Raw genomic sequence first — 25,763 nt, forward strand, 5'->3', positions numbered from 1 at the left:
TGGCTGCAGCCAACTGTTTTGACCAGCTTGGTCAGGAGCCACTTGTTAGGACTAGAGGGTTGGATGATATACCCTCTCAGAGACATCTCCCTTTCCACTTCATTCTGTTGCTAAGCTATCCATTGCCTCTATGGGGGATAGATCCTCGTCTGGGTAGCTCCCAGAGTAAATGGTCCATTAGGGACATGATGGTATTTAGCCTAATGTACTTTAATTAAGGCTATAGTTGAATCACTTCCTTAAGTTATGGCACAATTACTGTATCGGCAAAGCACAAGAATTAATAAACTTGGGACATTTAACAAAACCTGAGCTAGAAAGCACATCTGTTAAGCCAAAGCCATTGAAGCAGTAAGTAGAATGGTGGTTGCTGGGTGAGGGGGGAGGGCAGGTAGAAAGTTGACATTCAATGGGTATAAAGTTTCAGTTATGCAGGATGAGTAAGTTCTATATCTGCTATACAACTGTATGCCTGTAGTTAACAATTCTATCTTGCACGCTTAAAAATTTGTTCAAAGGGTACATCTTGTGTTAAATGTTCTTACAACACACACAAAAAATTCTATTTAGGAATTACACTTTTTAAAATATTTTTAAAATGTTTATCCATTTTTGAGAGAGGCAGGGACAGAGCATGAGCAGGGAGAGACAGAGAGAGGAGGAGACACAGAATCTGAAGCAGTCTTCGGGCTCTGAGTTGTCAACACAGACCTTAGGATCATGACCTGAGCTGAAATTGGACCCTTAACTTACTGAGCCACCCAGGCACCCCTAGGAATTTCATTTTAATTTAAATGGGAACAAAAATTTTAATCAGCTGGTTCATATGTCATGACCAGAGTTTATAGGTACTAAAATCTTCTCTTAATCTCCTTAGAATATCTGCATCCTTTTTTTTTTTTTTTAGGACTTTCATATGCAGAGTAAATGGTAATTAAAATGTGCAGGATGACAAGATGGAGCAAACAGTGCTTGTACCACCAGGACCTGACAGCTTCAACTTCTTCACCAGAGAATCTCTTGCGGCTATTGAAAGACGCATTGCAGAAGAAAAGGCTAAGAATCCCAAACCAGACAAGAAAGATGATGATGAAAATGGCCCAAAGCCAAATAGTGACTTGGAAGCTGGAAAGAACCTTCCTTTTATTTATGGAGACATCCCTCCAGAGATGGTGTCAGAGCCGCTGGAGGACCTGGACCCGTACTATATCAATAAAAAAGTGAGTGTTTTTTATTGGGCATATTTTACTGCTAATTGCCTACTGAGTACCTTGGACTGTTATAGCACTGAAACATGCCAAATTACAGAAAGTCTTAAGTATCCTTCTGTTTAAGAAATAAAATACCTTTATGTGTGTTTTATGCATATACATCCATGAAAAACAAATTTATTATGTCATAACAGATGAAGCTGTCCCAGATGCACCACAACAAATACCTGAACATAAATGTATGTTGTAGGCAGGCAGCTAATTTAACAAATTAAATTCTCCCCAGAGATTGTATTCACTATGCAATTTTGTGTGTTTTCTGTACTTGAAAATCCTAAAATTATCCCAAGTTATCCCTAAACTTTTATTTAGGGACAGATAAAGACTTTTAAAATATTAGTATTAATTTCTCATAGAACAAAATTTGACGCCACAAGGTTTTCAATTTCTAAATTATGTTATATATAACAACTCAACTTTTTTTTAAAATTTATTTTTTTAACATTTTTATTTATTTTTGAGACAGGGAAAGACAGAGCATGAACGGGGGAGGGTCAGAGAGAGGGAGACACAGAATCTGAAACAGGCTCCAGGCTCTGAGCTGTCAGCACAGAGCCCGACGCGGGGCTCGAACTCACGGACTGTGAGATCATGACCTGAGCCTAAGACAGCCGCTTAACCGACTGAGCCACCCAGGCGCCCCAATAATAACTCAACTTCTTGCAGAAACTTTTCTCTACTTGGAAAAGAACATTCCTCTACAAACTACAGTTTTAGTAACTAATAATGTGCTTTTTCCATTTGGATCCATGTGTCTTTGGGAAGTATCATTTTTAGTAATGACAGCCATTAAAACTCAGTATCTCAATCAACTGAATTATGTAACAACTGAATTTCTGTATCACAAAGTGTTAAATCAAGATTTAAATAATGACAGCTATTCAACCATTTTTCTCAGTATTATTAATACATAAAATAAAATTTTGCTTACAATATTTTTATTTCAAAAAAGTATTCAATATTTTGGTGGAGGTATATTGATACGGGTAAGATTAACATAAATATTGTATTCTGAAGAACCTATAAAACAATATTTAAATGCTTGCGTTTTCTATTTATGCTTGAAATGAATACCTTGTATTAAGCACCCAATCTTTCATTATGACTATGATTACACCAAACCAAGAAGGAAAGCATAGGAAAAGATAAAATTGAAAAAGTTTATTGTATTAATTTTAGATTAAATTTATGACTAGTTAATTTGCAACATTTTATTATCATTCACTGGACACAATACGTTTGTGAACTCTTGGTAGAAGGGTAGGGTAAAAAGATTGCAATTGAGGCAGGTAAAATTTTTCAGTTGGGCACAGGCCTTAAAATACCCCCAAAACTTTTAGGAACTCTTTTGGTTGCTGGCACAGCCTGTATCAAGTAGTCCTTATTAAATGTATAAGCTTAACAATTTTAATATGTGGATTTGAGACAGTTTTGCAAATCACTTCTTATTGACTGCTGCATTTCACAGGTAAAATTTTCACTGTGTTCAGATTTTTTTTTAACTTTTCAGGCTATAACCAATTTCAGCGTAACTTACTTTCCCTTCTTAAAAACTGGTTTGCCCATTATACACTAAAGAAAGAGATAAAAAATCATTTCCCATAGATTTCATTATCTTTTATTCAACTTTCCTTTTTAACATACCATTGTTAAATCTTAGCAGGTAAGATTTTATCCATTTCATAACTATCATTTAAACTATAAGTTGCACTTTATCATTAAATCAGTCCTTTGGAAATTAATTTAATGTAATGTCTGCAAAAGCTAAAAACCAAATTAATCAAATGATGAAGGGTTTATTTGTATAAGGAAGGTGACAATGCAGATAATTCAGTTAGACAAACATTTTAACGTATTTAAAATTGCTTCATTATTGAAGCAGCCTGTTTAGAGGTGCTGTTATCATGGGTTACTGGGCTTCATCCTTAGCAGGGCTTTTGCTACCCCCTGACATCTATGTCCCACCTCTCTGGTAGTAATTACTATCTGAAAATTATTAAAGCTACCCAGAGTCTACCCCTTCATCAAACAGGGCTGATATCTAGCATCCCAGCTCATGTACGGTGTCCTTACGTATACAACAATAAACGAATGCTTTGAGAAAGGCCAAGCTAATCCATGTTGACAAGGGCAGTGATTCTTTATGTGGAAACCAGATTATCCACTCAATCTGTCCTTTAAATTAAAGAGTTTTCAGACCAATAAAAGCTGTTGTCTTGAGGGAGTGTCCCCAAACAGCCAACAATTGGCTTATAACAAACAGGGCAGATGGAAAAGAAAATTATGCAGCCCCTTTCAAATAGTTAAAAGAAAGGTCTTCAAACTGAGGATTAAAGACCAACTCTGAAGACCAACTCTGAAGGAAGCCAGCCAGATTCTTGTGCTGAAATAACCCTTATAAACTTTGTTCGGTTAACGTTCCTACTTGCCTCTAACACCATCCATCCTTATCTTCAAATGCACATTGTGTGAGGAAGGAAAAACATTTTGGCATTTTGGAACAAATCACATTGTGCAAGCAGAACAACCTGATAAGAGAAATATTGTTATCAGGAAGGAGTTTTCCCCAAGGCAAGGCACATCTATTGCCTTAACACTGGGCTGACATCCAGCAAGTCTTCCAGTGTAAGCCATTCAAAGTGCAATACAAATGAAACATTCTGGAGGACTGGAATCCTTAAAAAGTAACATTGCAAGCTTAGGACACATGACTAAGCTGTGTGTTTAGGACACATGACTAAGCTATGTGTTTAAAATGTCCTTCTTTTGCATTTTCATATTTTGAGACTATGGTTGCCATTACTTGTTTTCTAGTCTTACATTTTCTTCCATAATTGGGTTATTTCAGTATTGAGGAATAGTCTTAAATTCTGAATTAGTTTGCTCTGATTAAAGTTGGAATAATTATGAATATTTCTTTTGATGTTTGATGACCAGTTTTGTCTTATGACTTGAAAATCTGAGATCAGCAGAGTGGCCTTCATTAAAACAGTGGATTACACATATACACAATACTCCTGGCATAGATAAAGCGCTTAATGGTGGAAATGTCCCTAGAAAAAAAGTTTTTCAGGAAAAATGTCACTAGAAAAAACCTATTACTCATATTGGGGATGTGGATTTTATTCTATTCCTGAATGAGCTGGAATATGCAAATATCAGTAGGCCAGTGACTTACTTCCCTAAGGTTTAACTGAGGTACAATAAATAATGTGCCATTTATATCTATATACAAAGTCTAGTTTCTTTCTTATTAATATACAGAATCAGCAAAGCAAGGCTACTGTAAAAATGGCTGCAGAACCTATTCTTTATGTTATATTTTAAAGTACAGTGGTATCCATAAAAGAAATATATGTGTAAGCCACACTAAAACCCTCTGTGATCTTCTAAAAAGACAATGTCAGTGAGCTTATGGAAATGTCATTGCTGATGGTGTATTTTCAGATGGCATATGCCCACATATTTTTATCTTCTTTGCCCTAGTTTAAATTGTGCACATTATATAATGTTCGAAAGTTCTACTAAAATTGTTAAAGTAGTTTATTCCACGGTCAGTGATATTATAGTAATAACTAAAGAAACAGTAGCAACCATCTCATGAACATTCCTGATGCATGGAAGCATTTCCAGACCCTCCGATGTTTTAATCCTTCAGCAGTCCAAGGTAAGAACTAAAAACTAAAATAACAATGCTGTCAGAATACAGTCACAGAATTTTCCATACCATTTTAGCTCTGGTCCAGTGGTCTTCAAAACATGATTCCAGGCAGTGTTCCTTTTGTTTGTTTATTGACTTTAGCTATGTGGCAGGGCACATTTAGCTTATGAACAAAACTTTTTTTTTCCTTATGGTTCTTTTTTCCACAGTTTTTTATTTCATAGCTTGGGTTAATTTTGCACCATTTGGCTATACATTGAAATTCTTCACCTACTCTTTATTACAGAAAACTTCTTTCTTCTCATGTTCTTCTTAAAATTACAGATGACTCACTAGTACCATGGAAGAAAATATCCTTTGTGACAGGGTACTGGAAATAGAATGAAGTATTTTAGATCTGTGGTGAAAATGGATGTTTATTAATTATGGAATGTAGAAATGTATCCGTTTAAAAATGTATTCTTTCCTTTATTATTTTACGGGCCATTTATGAACAACTTATCCTCCCTTTTTATCAGCTCTTTTTAAAAAGATGCCTGCTTCCTCTTCATTGGAGCTGCATGAAGAGTCATATATGAACTTGTGATTTCAAATAAATGCCTAGTCTGTTATTGCTGCAGGAGTTTTAAATTGTTATATTGGGTAGACAGAGTTGTTTGCTTGGTTTTTAACTGAAATCAGGGAGTTTTCTTGTAAAAGTAATTGAATGGAAAATCAGAAAAGTAGATGGTAAGTAAAAGCTTATGATTCCATAAATCGTCCTATGGACAGCCCCCCAATTAATGTATTTTTTTTGGCACATCATTAGGTCTTTTAGAATTAGCAGTCATCCAAGGCTCTCTCTTACATCCAAGGCACTATAGTTGACTTCCAAATCTTTCTCCTCCTCATCCATTATTTCTTCCTTATGCCCCGTTCTTCTTTGTCACCTCCCCATCTCTGTCTCAGAAACAATCCCAGATGATGGTGGTCGTAAAATAATGGCTAGCATTTATTAAGTACCAGCTATATTAGTAAGAAACCCTTCAACTGAGAGTGATAAAAATCTAACAGAAACTAGTTTTTGAAAACAAAGAAGCTAACTAATTAATCAATCAATAAATGTATTTGTGGGGTAAATCTCGTGTTAATGTCAAAGGATCCAGCACCTGAAAGAACAATGTCAGGACTCAGTTCTTTTTTATTTTTGGCTCTACTTTTTCCTATGCTGGCTGCATTCACAGGCTGGCTCTTCCCACAAGATGGCAGAAATAGCCACCAGTGGCACCAAGCTAACAGCTTACAGCCTAATAACCCCAAGAAAAAGAGCTCACTTTTCTTCAAAAGCTCTAGCAGAAGTCCTGGAATTGGTTGTAGTTAGTTCACATGACCTCCTCTGAATCAATTCCTGTAGCCTAGGGTATGTGATGGTCTCATTGACCAGGTTAGCGCCACATGTTGACCTAAGGGGTGGTCAACATGCTAAGGGGTGGGTCAGCTCCACCCAAGCCATGTGGGCAGGCAGTGGAGAGGTGTTCTCTCAAAGGAAGAGGTGTAGACCACAGAAGAAGGCGTGCCAGGCAGGCAAAAATAATGGCTCTGTACTCTATGCACTCTGTATCAGGATATTTACAGTTGTTATTTAATCCCCATGTCCTTCCCAGATAACCCTTGTCTTTATTTTAAAATAATGAAACTGAGGTGAAGTAATTTGCCTAAGATCACAAAAGCTATTAAGTAACAGACACTAGATTTAAAACAGATCTGTCAGCTTCCGTGGCCCATTGCCATGCTGCTTCTGGTTTGTAGTCTTTGCACTGATAATACCAGTGGAAAAGAGAAGTCTGTTATGGAATACATATAAGCCCATCACTGCTGTTCCCTGCCCCTCTACTCATGCCGCTTTGCAAGCTGGACTCCTCATCTCTTCAGTTGGCAGTATTTCCCAAACCTGACTTGTCACTTCACTGTTTCTTCTCAATCAGGGGCATCCCCTGCCTTGGTAAAAACCAAAATTTTGAGATACAGTAGGTTTGGATCAAGTTGAAAAATAATTAGATAACTACATTTTCCACCAGATATAATAGGGTGATAAATACCTTTTATTTTTTTTTTTCCAAAGAGGACAGATTCAGGAAACTTAAATTATGTGCCTCTATAATAAGTAGGAAGAGAATAAGATGTGGTTGGGGAGGTGGGCCAGGGTTAGAAAAAAGTACTTTGTAGTGGATATTAAAGAGTTTGAAGTTTAAGGGCAAAATGAATTCTAAGTAGGCTTTGGGTAGAGGAGTCACATGGTCCACTTTATGTTTTTAAAGATCAAGTTGGTAGTCTTTTTTAAAAAAAATTTTGTAATGTTTACTTATTTTTGAGAGAGAGAGAGCACAAGCAGGGGAGGGGCGGAGAGAGAGGGAGACACAGAATCCGGAGCAGACTCCAGGCTCTGAGCTATCAGCACAGAACCCGTTGCAGGGTTCGAAGTCATGAACTGTGAGATCATGACCTGAGCTGAAGCCAGATGCTTAACCAACTGAGTCACCCAGGTACCCCAATCAAGTTGGGAGTCTTGATGGAGGTTTAGTCTAGATGTTTTACAATGAAGACAGAATAATAGGTGGGAGCTGAATCTATTTTGGAGGTGCCCAAGTGTCAGACAAGAATAAGCTGATGGCATTGTTTTCTGAATATGAAATTTGGGAGGAAAGATGGAGCAACAAACTTCCAATGTAAAAATTGATCTTGCTTTCAAATGCTCGAGTGTTAGTATATGTATGTATTTGAGAACCAGACAAACACACACTTTTCACCCTTTAATTCTTGTATTTATATGGCACTTTAGAATTGTTTATGGGCACTCACATCTTCTCTATGCAGACGTAGAAATCAGCAGGGAACAGTTTGCTCATAGTTCTCACATAGCAAGTCTGCGATAAAACTGGACCTCAAATTAGTCCCCTCTAGTCAAAGAAAAATTGAGCATATAATAAGGTACCACAGCCACGGTATAGGCTAAACATATGGGCTGGGAAATATCTGACCCCCAGATTTTATTTGTGCCTGTGTTATAGTTTTTCTTCTCTGAGGCAGAGAACCTGAAGCAGAGGCAGCTGTAACCTGGCTGATAAGAGCCCAGCTGGGCATCTCCTGTAGGGTCATCTCCTGCAGTGGCCCCACCCCCATTATTCCATCGAGCTACAGCCAAGGGACAAGCAATTTTACAGACTCTTTCCTGGGTACAAATTCTTCTTCTGTTTTGCATGGGCTTAAAGCAGAGATTTAAAAAAAAAAAAAAACTGACTGACTGTGAGATATTGAGCCCACAGATAGATTTTGCTAGACTCATGCAATAATGTTTATTTTGAATTAGTTTCCAAGATGTATAAACCAAGAGATTACACACACACATTCATGCATACATGCATGCATTTATAATCATGCATATTTAGGATTTCTCTTATAATATGTGGCAGCACTGATTCACACATCAAAAATTGATAGGGACCGCCCACCACCCAGCCTCAGTGGGCATTTTGGCTTGTGATCCCTGGCTTAAAGACCACATGTGTAATCAGGTGAAGGCCAGATATTGAAGCTTGGGTGGGCCACAGACGGACAGGTGCCACAGGCTATTCTTTAAGCTGATTATCCCTAGCCTAAAGGGAAAAATAGAATAAGACCAGGAGTGAACAAAATTTCTTTTAATGTTTACCTATTTTTGAGAGAGGGAGAGACAGAGCTTGAGAGGGGGAGGGGCGAAGGGAAGGGAAGACATAGAATCTGGAGCAGGATTCAGGCTCTGATCTGTCAGCACAGAGTCCGACTGGGGCTTGCACTCACGAACTGTGAGATCATGACCTGAGCCAAAGTTGGGCCCTTAACTTACTGAGCCACCCAGGCACCCCGAGAAAATAATTTTTAAATATTACATGCTCCCTTCAGTCAGGTGGTAAACCTGTATGAAAGCTTCCCCTTCCCCAGTGAGCCAGAAAAGGAGGGAAATCTTGGCCTGAATCTAGAGGTTATCACAAAATAGAGAAGTAAGATCGTTTAGAACACCCACAAGAGAAAAAGAACAATTAGATGTCATGGCATTGATCCAGATGAGAAATGTTCCCAGAGCTGCACACTAATAGAAATCTCTTGACTTTCTATGAAGTTCTTTATACCCCAAACTTCTGAAACGTATCTCCTCTGCCACATAGTTCTCTTTCTACCCCTCCCTTCTAGAACCCCTTCTCAAATCAGCAGCTTAGAACTATAAGAAGGTTGATTCCACTTCTGGCGGAAGACAGAGCCAAGGGGTGACGGCTAGTTGCAGCCCAACTTGGAATTCTTTCGCCATTTGCAGAGTCACATTTTCTTTTTTTTTTTTTTTTTTTAATTTTTTTTTTTTTCAATGTTTTTTATTTATTTTTGGGACAGAGAGACACAGAGCATGAATGGGGGAGGGGCAGAGAGAGAGGAGACACAGAATTGGAAACAGGCTCCAGGCTCCGAGCTGTCAGCACAGAGCCCGACGCGGGGCTCGAACTCACAGACGCGAGATCGTGACCTGGCTGAAGTCGGCCGCTTAACCGACTGCGCCACCCAGGCGCCCCTGCAGAGTCACATTTTCTTATACACAGTGATAAAGTTTCACAGTACCATTAATACAGAATTCCATTTCATTAAGAGTTACATCGGCTTTTGAGTGTATGTAAATATACATGTATATGTGTCTATGTATGTATATGTATATATTCTTCTGTGGGAAAATATATTCAAAGTTTCAAATAATTGTTTTCCAAATATATTTTTGGAGCACAGTATATATACAAGTTGAAATTGCTTGTTTTAAATTTTGAAGCTAACGCATAAATTTAATCAACCAATAGTGTTTTCTACATTTTCTCTTGTTCATGATCATTGCTAACCTTCCCCTGTTACTTTTGCCACTGTGTTTATATTAAGGGCAGGCAAATGCTGTCTATTTAGAGGCAGTCCTGTTATTTGGTAATTTTTTTTTTAATTTATTTATTTTTTAATATATGAAATTTACTGTCAAATTGGTTTCCATACAACACCCAGTGCTCATCCCAAAAGGTGCCCTCCTCAATACCCATCACCCACCCTGCCCTCCCTCCCACCCCCCATCAACCCTCAGTTTGTTCTCAGTTTTTAACAGTCTCTTATGCTTTGGCTCTCTCCCACTCTAACCTCTTTTTTTTTTTTTTCCCCTTCCCCTCCCCCATGGGTTTCTGTTACGTTTCTCAGGATCCACATAAGAGTGAAACCATATGGTATCTGTCTTTCTCTGTATGGCTTATTTCACTTAGCATCACACTCTCCAGTTCCATCCACGTTGCTACAAAAGGCCATATTTCATTTTTTCTCATTGCCACGTAGTATTCCATTGTGTATATAAACCACAATTTCTTTATCCATTCATCAGTTGATGGACATTTAGGCTCTTTCCATAATTTGGCGATTGTTGAGAGTGCTGCTATAAACATTGGGGTACAAGTGCCCCTATGCATCAGTACTCCTGTATCCCTTGGATAAATTCCTAGCAGTGCTATTGCTGGGTCATAGGGTAGGTCTATTTTTAATTTTCTGAGGAACCTCCACACTGCTTTCCAGAGTGGCTGCACCAATTTGCATTCCCACCAACAGTGCAAGAGGGTTCCCGTCTCTCCACATCCTCTCCAGCATCTATAGTCTCCTGATGTCTTCATTTTGGCCACTCTGACTGGCGTGAGGTGGTATCTGAGTGTGGTTTTGATTTGTATTTCCCTGATGAGGAGCGACGTTGAACATCTTTTCATGTGCCTGTTGGCCATCCGGATGTCTTCTTTAGAGAAGTGTCTATTCATGTTTTCTGCCCATTTCTTCACTGGGTTATTTGTTTTTCGGGTGTGGAGTTTGATGAGCTCTTTATAGATTTTGGATACTAGCCCTTTGTCCGATGTGTCATTTGCAAATATCTTTTCCCATTCCGTTGGTTGCCTTTTAGTTTTGTTGGTTGTTTCCTTTGCTGTGCAGAAGCTTTTTATCTTCATAAGGTCCCAGTAATTCACTTTTGCTTTTAATTCCCTTGCCTTTGGGGATGTGCCGAGTAAGAGATTGCTACGGCTGAGGTCAGAGAGGTCTTTTCCTGCTTTCTCCTCTAAGGTTTTGATGGTTTCCTGTCTCACATTCAGGTCCTTTATCCATTTTGAGTTTATTTTTGTGAATGGTGTGAGAAAGTGGTCTAGTTTCAACCTTCTGCATGTTGCTGTCCAGTTCTCCCAGCACCATTTGTTAAAGAGACTGTCTTTTTTCCATTGGATGTTCTTTCCTGCTTTGTCAAAAATGAGTTGGCCATACGTTTGTGGGTCTAGTTCTGGGGTTTCTATTCGATTCCATTGGTCTATGTGTCTGTTTTTATGCCAATACCATGCTGTCTTGATGATGACAGCTTTGTAGTAGAGGCTAAAGTCTGGGATTGTGATGCCTCCTGCTTTGGTCTTCTTCTTCAAAATTACTTTGGCTATTCGGGGCCTTTTGTGGTTCCATATGAATTTTAGGATGGCTTGTTCTAGTTTTGGGAAGAATGCTGGTGCAATTTTGATTGGGATTGCATTGAATGTGTAGATAGCTTTGGGTAGTATTGACATTTTGACAATATTTATTCTTCCAATCCATGAGCAGGGAATGTCTTTCCATTTCTTTATATCTTCTTCAATTACCTGCATAAGCTTTCTATAGTTTTCAGCATACAGATCTTTTACATCTTTGGTTAGATTTATTCCTAGGTATTTTATGCTTCTTGGTGCAATTGTGAATGGGATCAGTTTCTTTATTTGTCTTTCTGTTGCTTCATTGTTAGTGTATAAGAATGCAACTGATTTCTGTACATTGATTTTGTATCCGGCAACTTTGCTGAATTCATGTATCAGTTCTAGCAGACTTTTGGTGGAGTCTATCGGATTTTCCATGTATAATATCATGTCATCTGCAAAAAGCGAAAGCTTGACTTCATCTTTGCCAATTTGGATGCCTTTGATTTCCTTTTGTTGTCTGATTGCTGATGCTAGAACTTCCAGCACTATATTAAACAGCAGCGGTGAGAGTGGGCATCCCTGTCGTGTTCCTGATCTCAGGGAAAAAGCTCTCAGTTTTTCCCCATTGAGGATGATGTTAGCTGTGGGCTTTTCATAAATGGCTTTTATGATCTTTAAGTATGTTCCTTCTATCCCGACTTTCTCAAGGGTTTTTATTAAGAAAGGGTGCTGGATTTTGTCAAAGGCCTTTTCTGCATCGATTGACAGGATCATATGGTTCTTCTCTTTTTTTTTGTTAATGTGATGTATCACGTTGATCGATTTGCGAATGTTGAACCAGCCCTGCATCCCAGGAATGAATCCCACTTGATCATGGTGAATAATTCTTTTTATATGCTGTTGAATTCGATTTGCTAGTATCTTATTGAGAATTTTTGCATCCATATTCATCAGGGATATTGGCCTGTAGTTCTCTTTTTTTACTGGGTCTCTGTCTGGTTTAGGAATCAAAGTAATACTGGCTTCATAGAATGAGTCTGGAAGTTTTCCTTCCCTTTCTATTTCTTGGAATAGCTTGAGAAGGATAGGTATTATCTCTGCTTTAAACGTCTGGTAGAACTCCCCTGGGAAGCCATCTGGTCCCGGACTCTTATTTGTTGGGAGATTTTTGATAACCGATTCAATTTCTTCGCTGGTTATGGGTCTGTTCAAGCTTTCTATTTCCTCCTGATTGAGTTTTGGAAGAGTGTGGGTGTTTAGGAATTTGTCCATTTCTTCAAGGTTGTCCAATTTGTTGGCATATAATTTTTCATAGTATTCCCTGATAATTGTTTGTATCTCTGAGGGATTGGTTGTAATATTTCCATTTTCATTCATGATTTTATCTATTTGGGTCATCTCCCTTTTCTTTTTGAGAAGCCTGGCTAGAGGTTTGTCAATTTTGTTTATTTTTTCAAAAAACCAACTCTTGGTTTCGTTGATCTGCTCTACAGTTTTTTTAGATTCTATATTGTTTATTTCTGCTCTGATCTTTATGATTTCTCTTCTTCTGCTGGGTTTAGGCTGCCTTTGCTGTTTTGCTTCTATTTCCTTTAGGTGTGCTGTTAGATTTTGTATTTGGGATTTTTCTTGTTTCTTGAGATAGGCCTGGATTGCAATGTATTTTCCTCTCAGGACTGCCTTCGCTGTGTCCCAAAGCGTTTGGATTGTTGTATTTTCATTTTCGTTTGTTTCCGTATATTTTTTAATTTCTTCTCTAATTGCCTGGTTGACCCACTCATTCGTTAGTAGGGTGTTCTTTAACCTCCACGCTTTTGGAGGTTTTCCAGACTTTCCTGTGGTTGATTTCAAGCTTCATAGCATTGTGGTCTGAAAGTATGCATGGTATAATTTCAATTCCTGTAAACTTATGAAGGGCTGTTTTGTGACCCAGTATATGATCTATCTTGGAGAATGTTCCATGTGCACTCGAGAAGAAAGTATATTCTGTTGCTTTGGGATGCAGAGTTCTAAATATATCTGTCAAGTCCATCTGATCCAATGTATCATTCAGGGCCCTTGTTTCTTTATTGACTGTGTGTCTAGATGATCTATCCATTTCTGTAAGTGGGGTGTTAAAGTCCCCTGCAATGACCACATTCTTATCAATAAGGTTGCTTATGTTTATGAGTAACTGTTTTATATATCTGGGGGCTCCAGTATTTGGCGCATAGACATTTATAATTGTTAGCTCTTCCTGATGGATAGACCCTGTAATTATTATATAATGCCCTTCTTCATCTCTATTTGGTAATTTTTTGATAATGTTTAGATAAATATGAAATTGGACCTTAAATTTGAACTATTTATTTTAAGTAACATGGCCCCTAGATTGAAAGAAAATATAGTGGACATCTTCAGAAAAAGAGACTGGAGGGGTGCCTGGGCGGCTCAGTCAGTTAAACATCTGACTCTTGACTTCAGCTAAGGTCATGGTCTCATAGTTCGTGGGTTCGAGCCCAGTGTCGAGCTCAGTGCTGACAGTGCGGTGCCTACTTGAGATTCTGTCTCTCTCTCTCTCTGCCCCTCCCCCTCTTGCTCTCTATCTCTCACTCAAAATAAATAAAAATAATAAACTTTGAAAAGAAAAGAAAAGAAAAGGAGACTGGAAAAGTATGGCTTGTTAAATTCAATGTCCACCTTGGATAAAAAATTATAAACAAATCAACTATCTAAAAACTCATTGCCAAGTAGTATTCCATTGTGTATATAAACCACAATTTCTTTATCCATTCATCAGTTGATGGATATTTAGGCTCTTTCCATAATTTGGCTGTTGTTGAAAGTGCTGCTATAAACATTGGGGTACAAGTGCCCCTATGCATCAGCACTCCTGTATCCCTTGGGTAAATTCCTAGCAGTGCTATTGCTGGGTCAGAGTGTAGATCCTGAGAAATTTAACAGAAGACCATGGGGGAGGGAAAGGAAAAGAAAAAAAAAAAAAGTTAGAGAGGACGAGAGCCAAACCATAAGAGACTCTTAAAAACTGAGAATAGGGGCGCCTGGGTGTCTCAGTTGGTTAAGCAGCCGACTTCAGCTTAGGTCATGATCTCATAGTTTGTGAGTTTAAGCCCCGCATCAGGCTCTGTGCTGACAGCTCAGAACCTGGAGCCTGCTTTGGATTCTATGTCTCCCTCTCTCTCTGCCCCTTCCCTGATCATTCTCTCCCTCTCTCTCTCTCTCTCTCTCTCTCTCTCAAAAATAAATAAACATTAAAAATTTTTTAAAAAATGAGAATGAGGGTTTATGGGGGGGTGGGAGGTAGCTGAAAGTGGGTGATGGCCATTGAGGAGGGCACCTGTTAGGAGGAGCACTGGGTGTTGTATGGAAACCAATTTGACAATAAATTTCATGTTAAAATAAAATAAAAACTCAGAAACAAAATCACTAGATAGTAACAAGCACAGATTCATAAATAGCAATTCCTACCAAACTGTTACAATTGTTATTATTATATATTGTTATTATAGGTCAGGGGGAAGGATTTTAATGCATGTGTACAACATAATCATTGACAATTCAGGCAATTTTTTTTTTTAATTTTTTTTCAACGTTTTTTATTTATTTTTGGGACAGAGAGAGACATAGCATGAACGGGGGAGGGGCAGAGAGAGAGGGAGACACAGAATCGGAAACAGGGTCCAGGCTCTGAGCCATCAGCCCAGAGCCTGACGCGGGGCTCGAACTCACTGACCGCGAGATCGTGGCCTGGCTGAAGTCGGACGCTTAACCGACTGCGCCACCCAGGCGCCCCCTATTCAGGCAATTTTAAAAATTACCTGTTAACAAACACAGATTCACAGCCCTGCTATTGAAGAATCACCTGAGTTATTTACTAAAAATACACAATACTAGGCATCAGAATCTCTACTGAATTGGAATCACAACAACTTTGTGAGCTAAGTATATTTATTCCCATTTTTTCAAATGAGACAAATGAGTCACAGAAATGAAGTAACTTGTCTAGGATCCCACTGCTGGAAGGCTACGGAGCCACACTTGAGCCAGACATCTGACTCCAGAGTCTACACTCTTAATAACTACTTAAGTTTAAAAAAAAAAAATCTACTTATATTTTCCTACTGTTACTTTCCAGATTGTCAAGCTGTTGAATAGCAGGGTGTTTACCTGTTTTTCTTGGTTTGCCTTTAAAATCAGAATTGAGAGGCGCCTGGGTGGCTCAGTCGGTTAAGTCTGACTTCGGCTCAGGTCATGATCTTGCAGTCTGTGGGTTCGAGCCCCGTGTTGGGCTCTGTGCTGACAGCTCAGAGCCTGGACCCTGTTTCAGATTCTGTGTCTCCCTCTTTCTCTGACCCTCCCCTGTTCATGCTCTCTCTCTGTCTCAAAAATAAATAAATGTTAAAAAAAATTTAATAAAATAAAATAAAATAAAATAAAACAAAATCAGAATTGATTTTTACCTTGCTGAAGAGAGTCTGAACTAGCACTACAATGCATGGTTTACATCTAGGTCTGTGCTGCCAAATGCAGTAGACATTGCCCCAGTGTGGGTCTAGCGCTTTAAATGTGGTGAGTACAGACTTCAAAGACTTAGAATTGGTATGAAAAGAAGGATGTAAAATATCTCAAATTTTCTAATATTGGTTGAACAAAATGATAATATAATGGATATATTAGATTAAAAATTATTAATTTTACCCGCTTTTTTACTTTTTAAAAATACAGCTATCAGAATATTTAAAATCACGTATGGACGCAAATTTGTAATTCACGTAATATTTCTAATGGACAGCTTTGCTCTACATAAATTATCCTTCTAGACTTTCTTCTATTAGCTGAGATAGTTGAACATTCACTACTATATATACTTCGTGGGGTCATGACTTACATATCTTTGTTTTCTGTGTAAACTCTAGCACAGAGCTTTGCAAGTATTGTGCTAATTAGTTAATATACATTATTTGCACTGGAATAAACTAAGTTAATAGTTGGACCTAAAACTAGTTCCATACTACCGTCCAGGTGTTTGCAATGCTCATAATATTAACACCTTATCACATAGGGGCTCAATAAATGTTACTGAGTTTGGTAACTATATATGAAAAGCTAAGTGATAATTATGACCTGCATCTAATGTATGAAGAGTTAGACTCATATAAATGTATCTTTAAAGTGATATTTCATATACAGAATTTCATTCCTGAACCAGTCAAAATGTTATGTTTTGAAATATGTTCTGAGGCACAAAATCAAATTTTCTACAGTCTTGGGTTATAAAGAGAAGACTGTTTCAAACTAGATGCTACTTATCAGCCTTTTCTCCTCCACCACTAATTTTGAACTTTTTCTTTGGTTTTGAAGTCACTTCATGCAGTGAATGTTATCCTGAGGAGTTGTAGTAATGACATTTTTATTGAACTAATTAGATTTAAAAGATGCTAAGGTACTTTACTATAATAGGCCATATAATGCATTCTTTTTAAAAATCAGTACCAAACAATACATTTAGAAATGATTAGGAGGGTAAATTTTATGTTATGTTATTATTAGTAAATGCCTTAAGAAACACTGAGTCAGAATCCTTCATTATGTTATTTATGCTATTGTATGTTGTTACTTTATTTATTTTTTTTTTTGTCTGAACACTGCTAATTGCTCTCAAATATATCTAATTTTTGGAATGCAATTCCATTCACGTTCATGGATCCTAAATTCTTCAGGGGCTTTGAGCTTTTCCTTCATACTAAAAAAGCACTACATGAGATGAGCAGTCAATTGGGATTAGAATTCAATGTGTCAGCTAACTCAGAAATCCCAATACAGAATTTAGCACTCCCGGTCAACAGATACTCTCCAAGGAGCTTGGCTTCCAAAAATCAATTTTTGGATTGTGTCCATCTAGCTCAAGAGCGGGTCTTATGGTGGCTGTTTTTATTTCCTATTACCAATAGATGATAAGATTTATTTTAAGAATAAATGGTTAAAAAATAACTTTGAAAAAAGTACTAGTTCTATCGAATGATTTTGCATTCTATAGGACTAATTTGCAAGATATTCGAGTTGGGAAACCTGAAATCACTATAAAGAAATGTAGTGTCTTAAGAATTTTAGAAAGAAATGAAATACGCACCCATTTAAGACTTTCATTCAAGTCAGATGTTTAAGATATTGACAAAATGAACCAATTCTCTTGACCAAATACCTTATGTATGATAAAATTGCAGGTAAGTATCAGGTAAAAGGTAGATGACACCATTGAATGTCCTCTCTAAAGGACTCTAACGGTCCTGTAAAAGTGACTGTTTGTCTGCATGGTGTACATTAAAAGCTGCAACATTGGAATAATTCATTATGACAAATAACAGAAGTAGGCAATAACGTTTAAATGGTTTATACTTTTATACTTGTATGTTGTGTTCCTGTCTTACAGACTTTTATAGTATTGAATAAAGGGAAGGCCATCTTCCGGTTCAGTGCCACCTCTGCCCTGTACATTTTAACTCCCTTCAATCCTCTTAGGAAAATAGCTATTAAGATTTTGGTACATTCATATCCTTTTGAAGTGATCAATAGTAACTATGTGTGTAATCTATAAGTGCTTTGTAGCTAAATATAAAATTAGCTTGGGAAATGTCCATGTTCTGTGGCTTTTATTACTCTCATTTTGTATCTTTTGTCTTATAAGCCTTATTCTTACAGTTTATTGGTCATAGAGATGTCACTGAAACTTACAAAGTCTTTAACATTATATATATGTATATATATATGCATATATATATTTATCTTTCAAATATATATTATACCTAGCCTTTAACACTTTATATACAGATATACATATCTTCCTAAAAATACTTGCATGGATTGAGTCTTACAAATCTAATTTTAGATGGCCGTATGTATCTTTACCACAAAATTTGTGATTATCTAGAATTTACAATAAGTAACGATATAATAACAGAGAAATATATTTCTAGAGCCAAGTTTAGACATACCTATTAGATAAAGCATTTTAGTTTACCTTAGAATAAACCTTTAAGTATATTTTCTATGGGAGAATTTCAGGCGGCTTTGGCCAATACTTAGTTAATTCTTGAACTCTCCAAATGAAATTCATGAGGAAATACTGGAATATTGGCTGAATTTCAAATGTAAGTCATTGAATTATGACTCTGTCATGTAAAACAGATTGCTTAGTAACGACTCTGGAAGTTAATGAAAGAAGCTGAGATTATATTTCCAAACGATCTTTAGGGATTTGACTTTGCAATTTCCATTGGTGTTAAAAAGGACTCCAACTAAATTTAGGTATTCATATCATGGGCAAAAACTTTATTTCTGATTATGTCTCATTTGATGGCTTTGGTGATGATAAGTGTAGAAATACTGTTGTAATTTTCATAAATGCATAATACCTGATTTTTTTTAAAAAAAGATTATAAAACTGAAAAGGCCATTTCTACTTTTAACCCGATGGCGAGAGATTCCTTAGTGGCATAAATATGCCATTTTTAATATTAGAAGATTTGAAACAAAAATCATACGTTCAAGGTTCTTATGTTTATGGAGGTTACCTTATCCTAGTTTGTATTCCTAGTGCCATCATGTGGTCATTTGATGAAAACTTCCTTTTTCACTTCTGGAAAATTTTTATTTGGGCAGTTAACTGTAGTGGAAAGAATATTGGATATGAAGGCAGGAAACTTGTGTTCTAGTCCTCAGCCAAGTTAGCTAATTTCCCTAGAGCTTGGGCCTTATTTCTTTGATTTCTGAAATACAGTGATTAGACTAGTTTTTTTCAAGGTCCCCTTCAGCTCTGTTATGTCTTAGTCATTTGTTTTAGCTAACACTTGGATCATATTTACTAATATATAGGCCTGTTCCAAGAACCTTCCACATTTTAACAAATTTCATCTGCACCTGAAACCGGCCAAGTCTACACTTGATTAGCTACCTTGTATGAAAGTCACTGGAGACATAAGATTCCGTGGCAAGAGTGGCTGAGTGAATTGCCCAAGATCACTTTTATGTTGAATTTTAATTACATTCATGTCACATTAAGTCCTGGCCTTTGGGGATTTTCACTTCTACTTGTATTCAGTGCTGCTGAACTTGTTCAAACTCAGTCAAAATAGAGCAACCTGACCCAGGACCATGCTGTACTCTGACTACGTGGGGTTTTTTTACATAAAAAAATATATATATATAATATGTACTTAAGAAATTACAGTATTGCTTATATGTGCCTTCCTTAACAATTTGCTATTTTAGGCACCTGAATTAATTCAAATCAGGCTTCTCTGCCCAAAAACTGTACCACTCCACTTTGCACAGCTTTCCCACTAAACTCCTCCGGGAGGCAAATACATTGGTTCAGTAATAGTATCAAAACAATACTTTATACTTATATAAATATTATACATTATCTCACTTAATCTATACAGCACACTGTACACAATGTCACTTAATCTATAGTACTACTCTGAGGGTTGATATTATTACCCACATTTTGCAAATGACAAAACTGAAATTTAAAGAAATTAGATAATTACCCACAGAGTATTAGTCACTGTATCCTGGCTAAACTGCAGTTTAATCTTTCAATGTTTGTTTTATATAATATAATACGTGGGTTTGGATTTTCTTTTGTGTGTTCCTTAACAATAATCTACATTATTCAGCATGCTAATTATGTGCACTATTTTGACGAACTGTGTGTTTATGACAATGAGTAATCCTCCTGACTGGACAAAGAATGTAGAGTAAGTTCAATTTATGTTGAAACCACCTACTATGTGTATGTGTGTGTTATAGATATGACTATATAGATATGTAGACATATAGACATGTATATCTATATCTATATATAGATACAGATTTTGAAACTATGCCTCAGTGTACCTTCTAAATAAAACTGAAGAATATTTTTATTAAAGCCATCTCTAGGCACAAGTACAAAGCAGGAAGACAAATGACATTTGCTTTCAGGCCTGCTGGTGTTGTTGGATCTAATATCTGTCTTTCACCTGTATTTGATGGTTATCAGAAGGCCAATATTCTCAGACACTCACCATATTTCCTTTAGGATCTACAGTGGCCAAAGCAAATGTGATGAAAGCAATTGCAGAAGAGAGCCAATATGGTAAACCTTGACTCCAATTAAATTTCCAGATGAATTCACTGAGTTCAGAATTTACAAGGGAATGTTACACATGCCATGAGAAGACAATGTTGATCCTCATTGGGTTTTCATTTCCATCAGGCACATCTACTTCTTGTCAGGCCTAAATCAGTTTCAAGTGCTGTCATCAAAAAATTCACTGGAAAAAAAATCCCCAAATTTGGGGTTTTACAACTTGAAAATTCCATTTAAACTGAGGGCTAAACTAACTGAAGTGAAAGGGTAGTGTTTGTGGAAACTAAAAGCATTACTAACTGCACTGATGACTCTGTTCTGGGTTACCTCTACAGCAGAGAGGCTGGATTTGTGTTAATTTCTGCTGGGGCTCTTCATCCTGCCTAGGTTGTAACCTCTTTTGTTCTGTGGCTGCTGACCCTGAAAACAACAACCACGAGGGTATTCCCAAGAGCCTCTTCTCTACCTGGACACTTCCAGGTTGGAGCCAATTATAAAAGAAACAGAGATCCAAACAGGATGTAATAAAATTTATATACAAAGAATTCCTAAGGTGTTGAAGTTAACGTGTTAGACCCATAGGTCTTCAGTCCCACTGGTTTCTGTGATTTTATTCTCTAACTTCTGAGTAGAAGGTTAAAACTTTGGAAACATGTACATTTCTGAATTAGCCCAACATTTTATTCTAAATTAAATCTTACCTCAAAAGACCCTAGAATTATCCTATCGGATGTTAACAAAATCCTTTTTCCAAGTTAGTGAACTGTCTTATCTTCTAGAAAAGGAAAACCACAAGACTTGCTAATTTGTCAATGTTCTCTCATTCATTAAACATGATTGAAATTAGTTTTTTACTTTCTAAAGGAATATCATTTTATGCTTCTGCAATAGTATTGATTGGCTACTCCATTACATGAATGTACTGGATAATTCTCAGGAGGTTCTATTCACTTATGTCAATACCAAGACATTTCAGGCAGTAGCCACATGGACTTCATACAGCTTGTATTTCTCACTCCGCTTTTAGGACCCTCAAAAAACAACCCTTCATATGGGAGGGAAGGAATTTAAATTTAGGGTTATGTTTTATTTTCATGAAAATAACATCCACCTACTTAGATTCCCTTTTTTAATGTTCATCTCTTCCACTGACAGAGTGATAAGAAATTGATATGCTATAAAAGAAAATTATTGCTTTATCAAGTCTTTTTTGGATGCTTGCCTCCAGGTACACCTTCACAGGAATATATACTTTTGAATCACTTATAAAAATTATTGCAAGGGGTTTCTGTTTAGAAGATTTTACTTTCCTTCGGGACCCATGGAACTGGCTTGACTTCACTGTCATTACATTTGCGTAAGTGCCTTTTTGAATCTTCAAGGCAGAATATGGTTGGGCTTTCTATGAGTGCTTATGTTTTTAAAGACTAAGCTTGCTTTAACCGAAAAATATTTTGGTGTGATGTATACATTTAAGCTCCTGATTTTGTTTAGCACAACAGAGGTCCAAGTGACATTCCACTTGGGCACACAGCTTCTGCAGCGGTTGAAGTTACAATTTCCACATGTAAGAAACATGTCAGCAGATTTCATACATGCCACTTGTTCAACACACACACACAAGTCCCTCCCACATGCACACAATTTGAAGGCACAGGTGTATTCAGAATACATCTGTGAAAATGGTTTTTAAAAATTAGAGTCAGAAACCACTCTGTTGGCTGCACAAATTGTCACTGAGCTTACCCGTGTTACGTGTTCTCTCTGTCTTCTTTTATTAGTTTGGTAGAATAATATAACTATCTCTGAGCATCCAAAGTTTCTGACAGATCAAACTAATAGAAAAAATGAGGTCCTTAATATATTATGTATTTAATATAGTAAATTATTATTTCATCAGCAAATTGATCTTTAAGACTTATGAGCAGACACATTCTGTCTCTTCCTATTCCTCACCTGATCCCACTTCTTCTTCTCCTCTTTCCCTTTATGATTTTCTTCATCTCATTACCCTCTACATAAACCTTCTTATCCTCATCTCACACCCAGATACACTCGGTAATATGCACAATTTCTTCATCCCTGTCCTTGTTTTTTCTTGTGGTAAACTTTCCCAAGGAAGAAGAGATTCAGAAAAGGAATTGAAGGCCATTCGTAAGTAGGTGAAATATGTGTGGAGGATGGTGGCCCATGCCCACTTGCCCTCAGCGTTCCTTCAGGAGCTGACTTCTTGGCCTCCTACAGGCACAGCGAGGTAGATAGGATCAGAAGTAGGAATGACATACTGAGGTCTCCAAATGCTGCCTGTCTCATCTTTAATTCCATGTCTAGTCCAGATGAGCCAACTCTTCACCATTCCCTCGGGCCACCGTTCAAAAGACAGCATATTGGGACAACTGTTTTTTGAAAACAAAGTAGCAATAACAGCAGATCATAAGATCTTGGTCTGAACTTGCCTAACTTTCACTTAGGAGTTACACTAGGAAAACCTTTTCATGTCCAGATAGTTAGTAAGGCAATCTGCCTTTTCCTGCCTAAATTTCTCTTAGGTGATTTCACATAGTTCATTCTAACTGAAACCCTGAAACAACAGCCAAGATTTAGTTTTCTATTGATTTAATTCTCCTCAGTTACACAAGATGTTGATTATATTGCTAGCCAACATAGCAACAGGATTATGCACTTTATGAAGTTTACGTACAGCAAACGGCCTTAAATGATGTGAGTAAAGAAAACCATAGCAATTGACTCTAATTTCTAAATTGCTACATACGATATTATCATTTAGAATCACCAAGAAGGTCTTTATAAAAGACCCAAGCAAATAATATAAATCCTGCCTAAATCTTGAATAACTCTGATTTAATTCTACAGGTATGTAACAGAATTTGTAAGCCTAGGCAATTTTTCAGCTCTTCGAACTTTCAGAGTCTTGAGAGCTTTGAAAACTATGTCTGTAACTCCAGGTAAGGAGTGATTGGTGTGAACCATAAGGCTCCTTGTACCTACAGCTCTTTCTTTGTATCTGTTATTGTGTCTGTGTGTGAACTCCCTATTACAGATACGTGACAGAGTTCGTGGACCTGGGCAATGTCTCAGCGTTGAGAACATTCAGAGTTCTCCGAGCCCTGAAAACAATTTCAGTCATTCCAGGTGAGAGCTGGGTTAAACACCCGGGGCCGATCCATCATGTCTTTTCAGCAACATCTTCTTTGCTTGACAGTCAACATTACAGAAATTCAGGAGTCATAATAAAATAATTAAAATCATTATCAAAATCAAGTGTTTTATAGGAAATGATTCTTATTATTTGGACATAAGTTTTTATGTTTTTTCACTTTTTATCAGCGTAGGAGTTTAGCATGAGATAATGCAGTATATAGTCCATGTGTGATTTGCCTTTAGAGATGTCATGTATTTTTCTCTCCATTGTCAGTTGTACCAGGGATTTGGTCCCAACTGAATGTACCAATTTGTAATTTCTTGTTCATTGTAGGTATTGATGATGTTGTATGTACAATGTAAATCCTAATAATGCTTTAAAAGTCAAGGAAATAAGATAATGAAGAATAGCATGAGTCTGTATGGAAGATTTATTATCTTCAAGTCCAATTATATCCTAAACCTCCTCCCGAGTTATAGCAAACCTTTTCCTACTTATAAATAGGCATTGTAAAATATGTATTCAGGTAACTTGTTTTAAAATGGATAACTAACCCTAATGAAAGTATGGGGTGAGTTTCATTAGCAAAATGGAGAAATACAAGACCCTTCATGAAGACCATAAACCTCCCATTATTCTCTCTTGACATAATGGAAGATGATCTTCATTTCGTTGTTTGGATCTTTGTTTCTGGAGTTCATTTCCTTAGCACTTCAGCCTCCCAGGAAGTGTTGTTCTTCCACTGGCATTGCAATTATTTTCAAATTTATGCATGGAATCTATGTTTTCAAGAAAACTGTGTGGGCCTTTTGTTATTTCCAATGTCCTAAGTCTTCACAGTCATAGCCTTCTTTCTTTAAGGCCTGAAGACCATCGTGGGGGCCCTGATCCAGTCAGTGAAGAAGCTCTCCGATGTCATGATCCTGACTGTGTTCTGTCTGAGCGTGTTTGCACTGATTGGGCTGCAGCTGTTCATGGGCAACCTGCGGAATAAATGTGTGCAATGGCCTCCCACCAATGCTTCCCTGGAGGAACACACTATAGAGAAGAATGTAACCATGAATTACAATGGCACACTTGTCAATGAAACTCACACTGAGTTTGACTGGAAATCGTATATTCAAGATTCAAGTAAGAATTATTGTTATGTAGATTTATTTTTTCATTGTTGACCTGCCTTCCACCAAGGCATGAAAGATTTTCTTAAAATGATTGCATAACAGGTTGTGATCTCATAATCACCTGACCATTGGTTTGCACATACCTTTAATTATTTTATTGATAACTATTCTAATTTTGACTCCAAGTGCCATTTTCTGTTATATCATTATATGGGAGACTAAAGAATTCAGCTGCAAAGAAAGTAAGTAAAATTTTCTCTGTTATTTGGTTTTAGTATTTGCCAGTAGCAATGTTACAAGAGCAGATATAGAACATGATTCACAGGAAAAAGGAATGTCCTGTTTAAAGAAAAATATTAAATATATGAAACTTAGACTTTAGATGGGTGTTTATCTTTATTATTTGAAGGAGATGAGTAATACTTAACAAAAAAATCAAAGAAAGAAAACCTTAGTGATTGGTTGTGTGGAACAAGTAGACTTAGTCATAAAAAATTACTGGTAGTTGGATAATTCTTAAAGTAATGACAGCATAATTTTAAAAACAAATCAGTATCTTTTTATAATTGTAGATATATAAAATACCTTGATTCATACAGATTAACTCTTTCATGACATTAGTGATATGCCAACAAGTAATTTGCACATGTTGGAAACCTCTAGGTTAAGAATTTGTGTGTCAAAGCAATACATAAAATTGTTCTTTATTCACTCATATGATGCCAATAAGTCTACTGCTGTCATCATCTCCCTGAAATCTGTTATTTTTTTCTCTTGGCTAAGATCAAGGAACCGACTATGAAGATGTCATTTAAGGTTTATTCTCTAGTGAATATGTACTTGGACTCCATTTCTCTTAGAGTCAAAGTAAAAGAAATCATAAATATCAGATTTATTTTCAGCTCTAAAAATCC

The 25,763-nt window shown here is 36.9% G+C and overlaps 1 protein-coding gene across 6 annotated transcripts in view; it reads left to right on the forward strand.

Moving 5' to 3' along the window:
• Nucleotides 1–25,763, forward strand: part of LOC131503571 (sodium channel protein type 1 subunit alpha) — a 155,201-nt gene that overhangs the window by 65,641 nt on the left and 63,797 nt on the right. For all 6 annotated transcript variants that reach the window (XM_058715032.1, XM_058715023.1, XM_058715056.1 and 3 more), the window contains exons 2-7: nucleotides 908–1,220; nucleotides 17,863–17,980; nucleotides 20,101–20,191; nucleotides 21,794–21,922; nucleotides 23,627–23,718; nucleotides 24,590–24,859. In XM_058715032.1, the coding sequence (XP_058571015.1) occupies nucleotides 957–1,220; nucleotides 17,863–17,980; nucleotides 20,101–20,191; nucleotides 21,794–21,922; nucleotides 23,627–23,718; nucleotides 24,590–24,859 (964 nt within the window). In that variant the 5' untranslated portion in view covers nucleotides 908–956. The remainder of the gene's footprint in view (nucleotides 1–907; nucleotides 1,221–17,862; nucleotides 17,981–20,100; nucleotides 20,192–21,793; nucleotides 21,923–23,626; nucleotides 23,719–24,589; nucleotides 24,860–25,763) is intronic.

Source organism: Neofelis nebulosa, chromosome 2 (genome assembly GCF_028018385.1).
Source record: "Neofelis nebulosa isolate mNeoNeb1 chromosome 2, mNeoNeb1.pri, whole genome shotgun sequence".
Classification (NCBI taxonomy): Eukaryota; Metazoa; Chordata; class Mammalia; order Carnivora; family Felidae; genus Neofelis; species Neofelis nebulosa.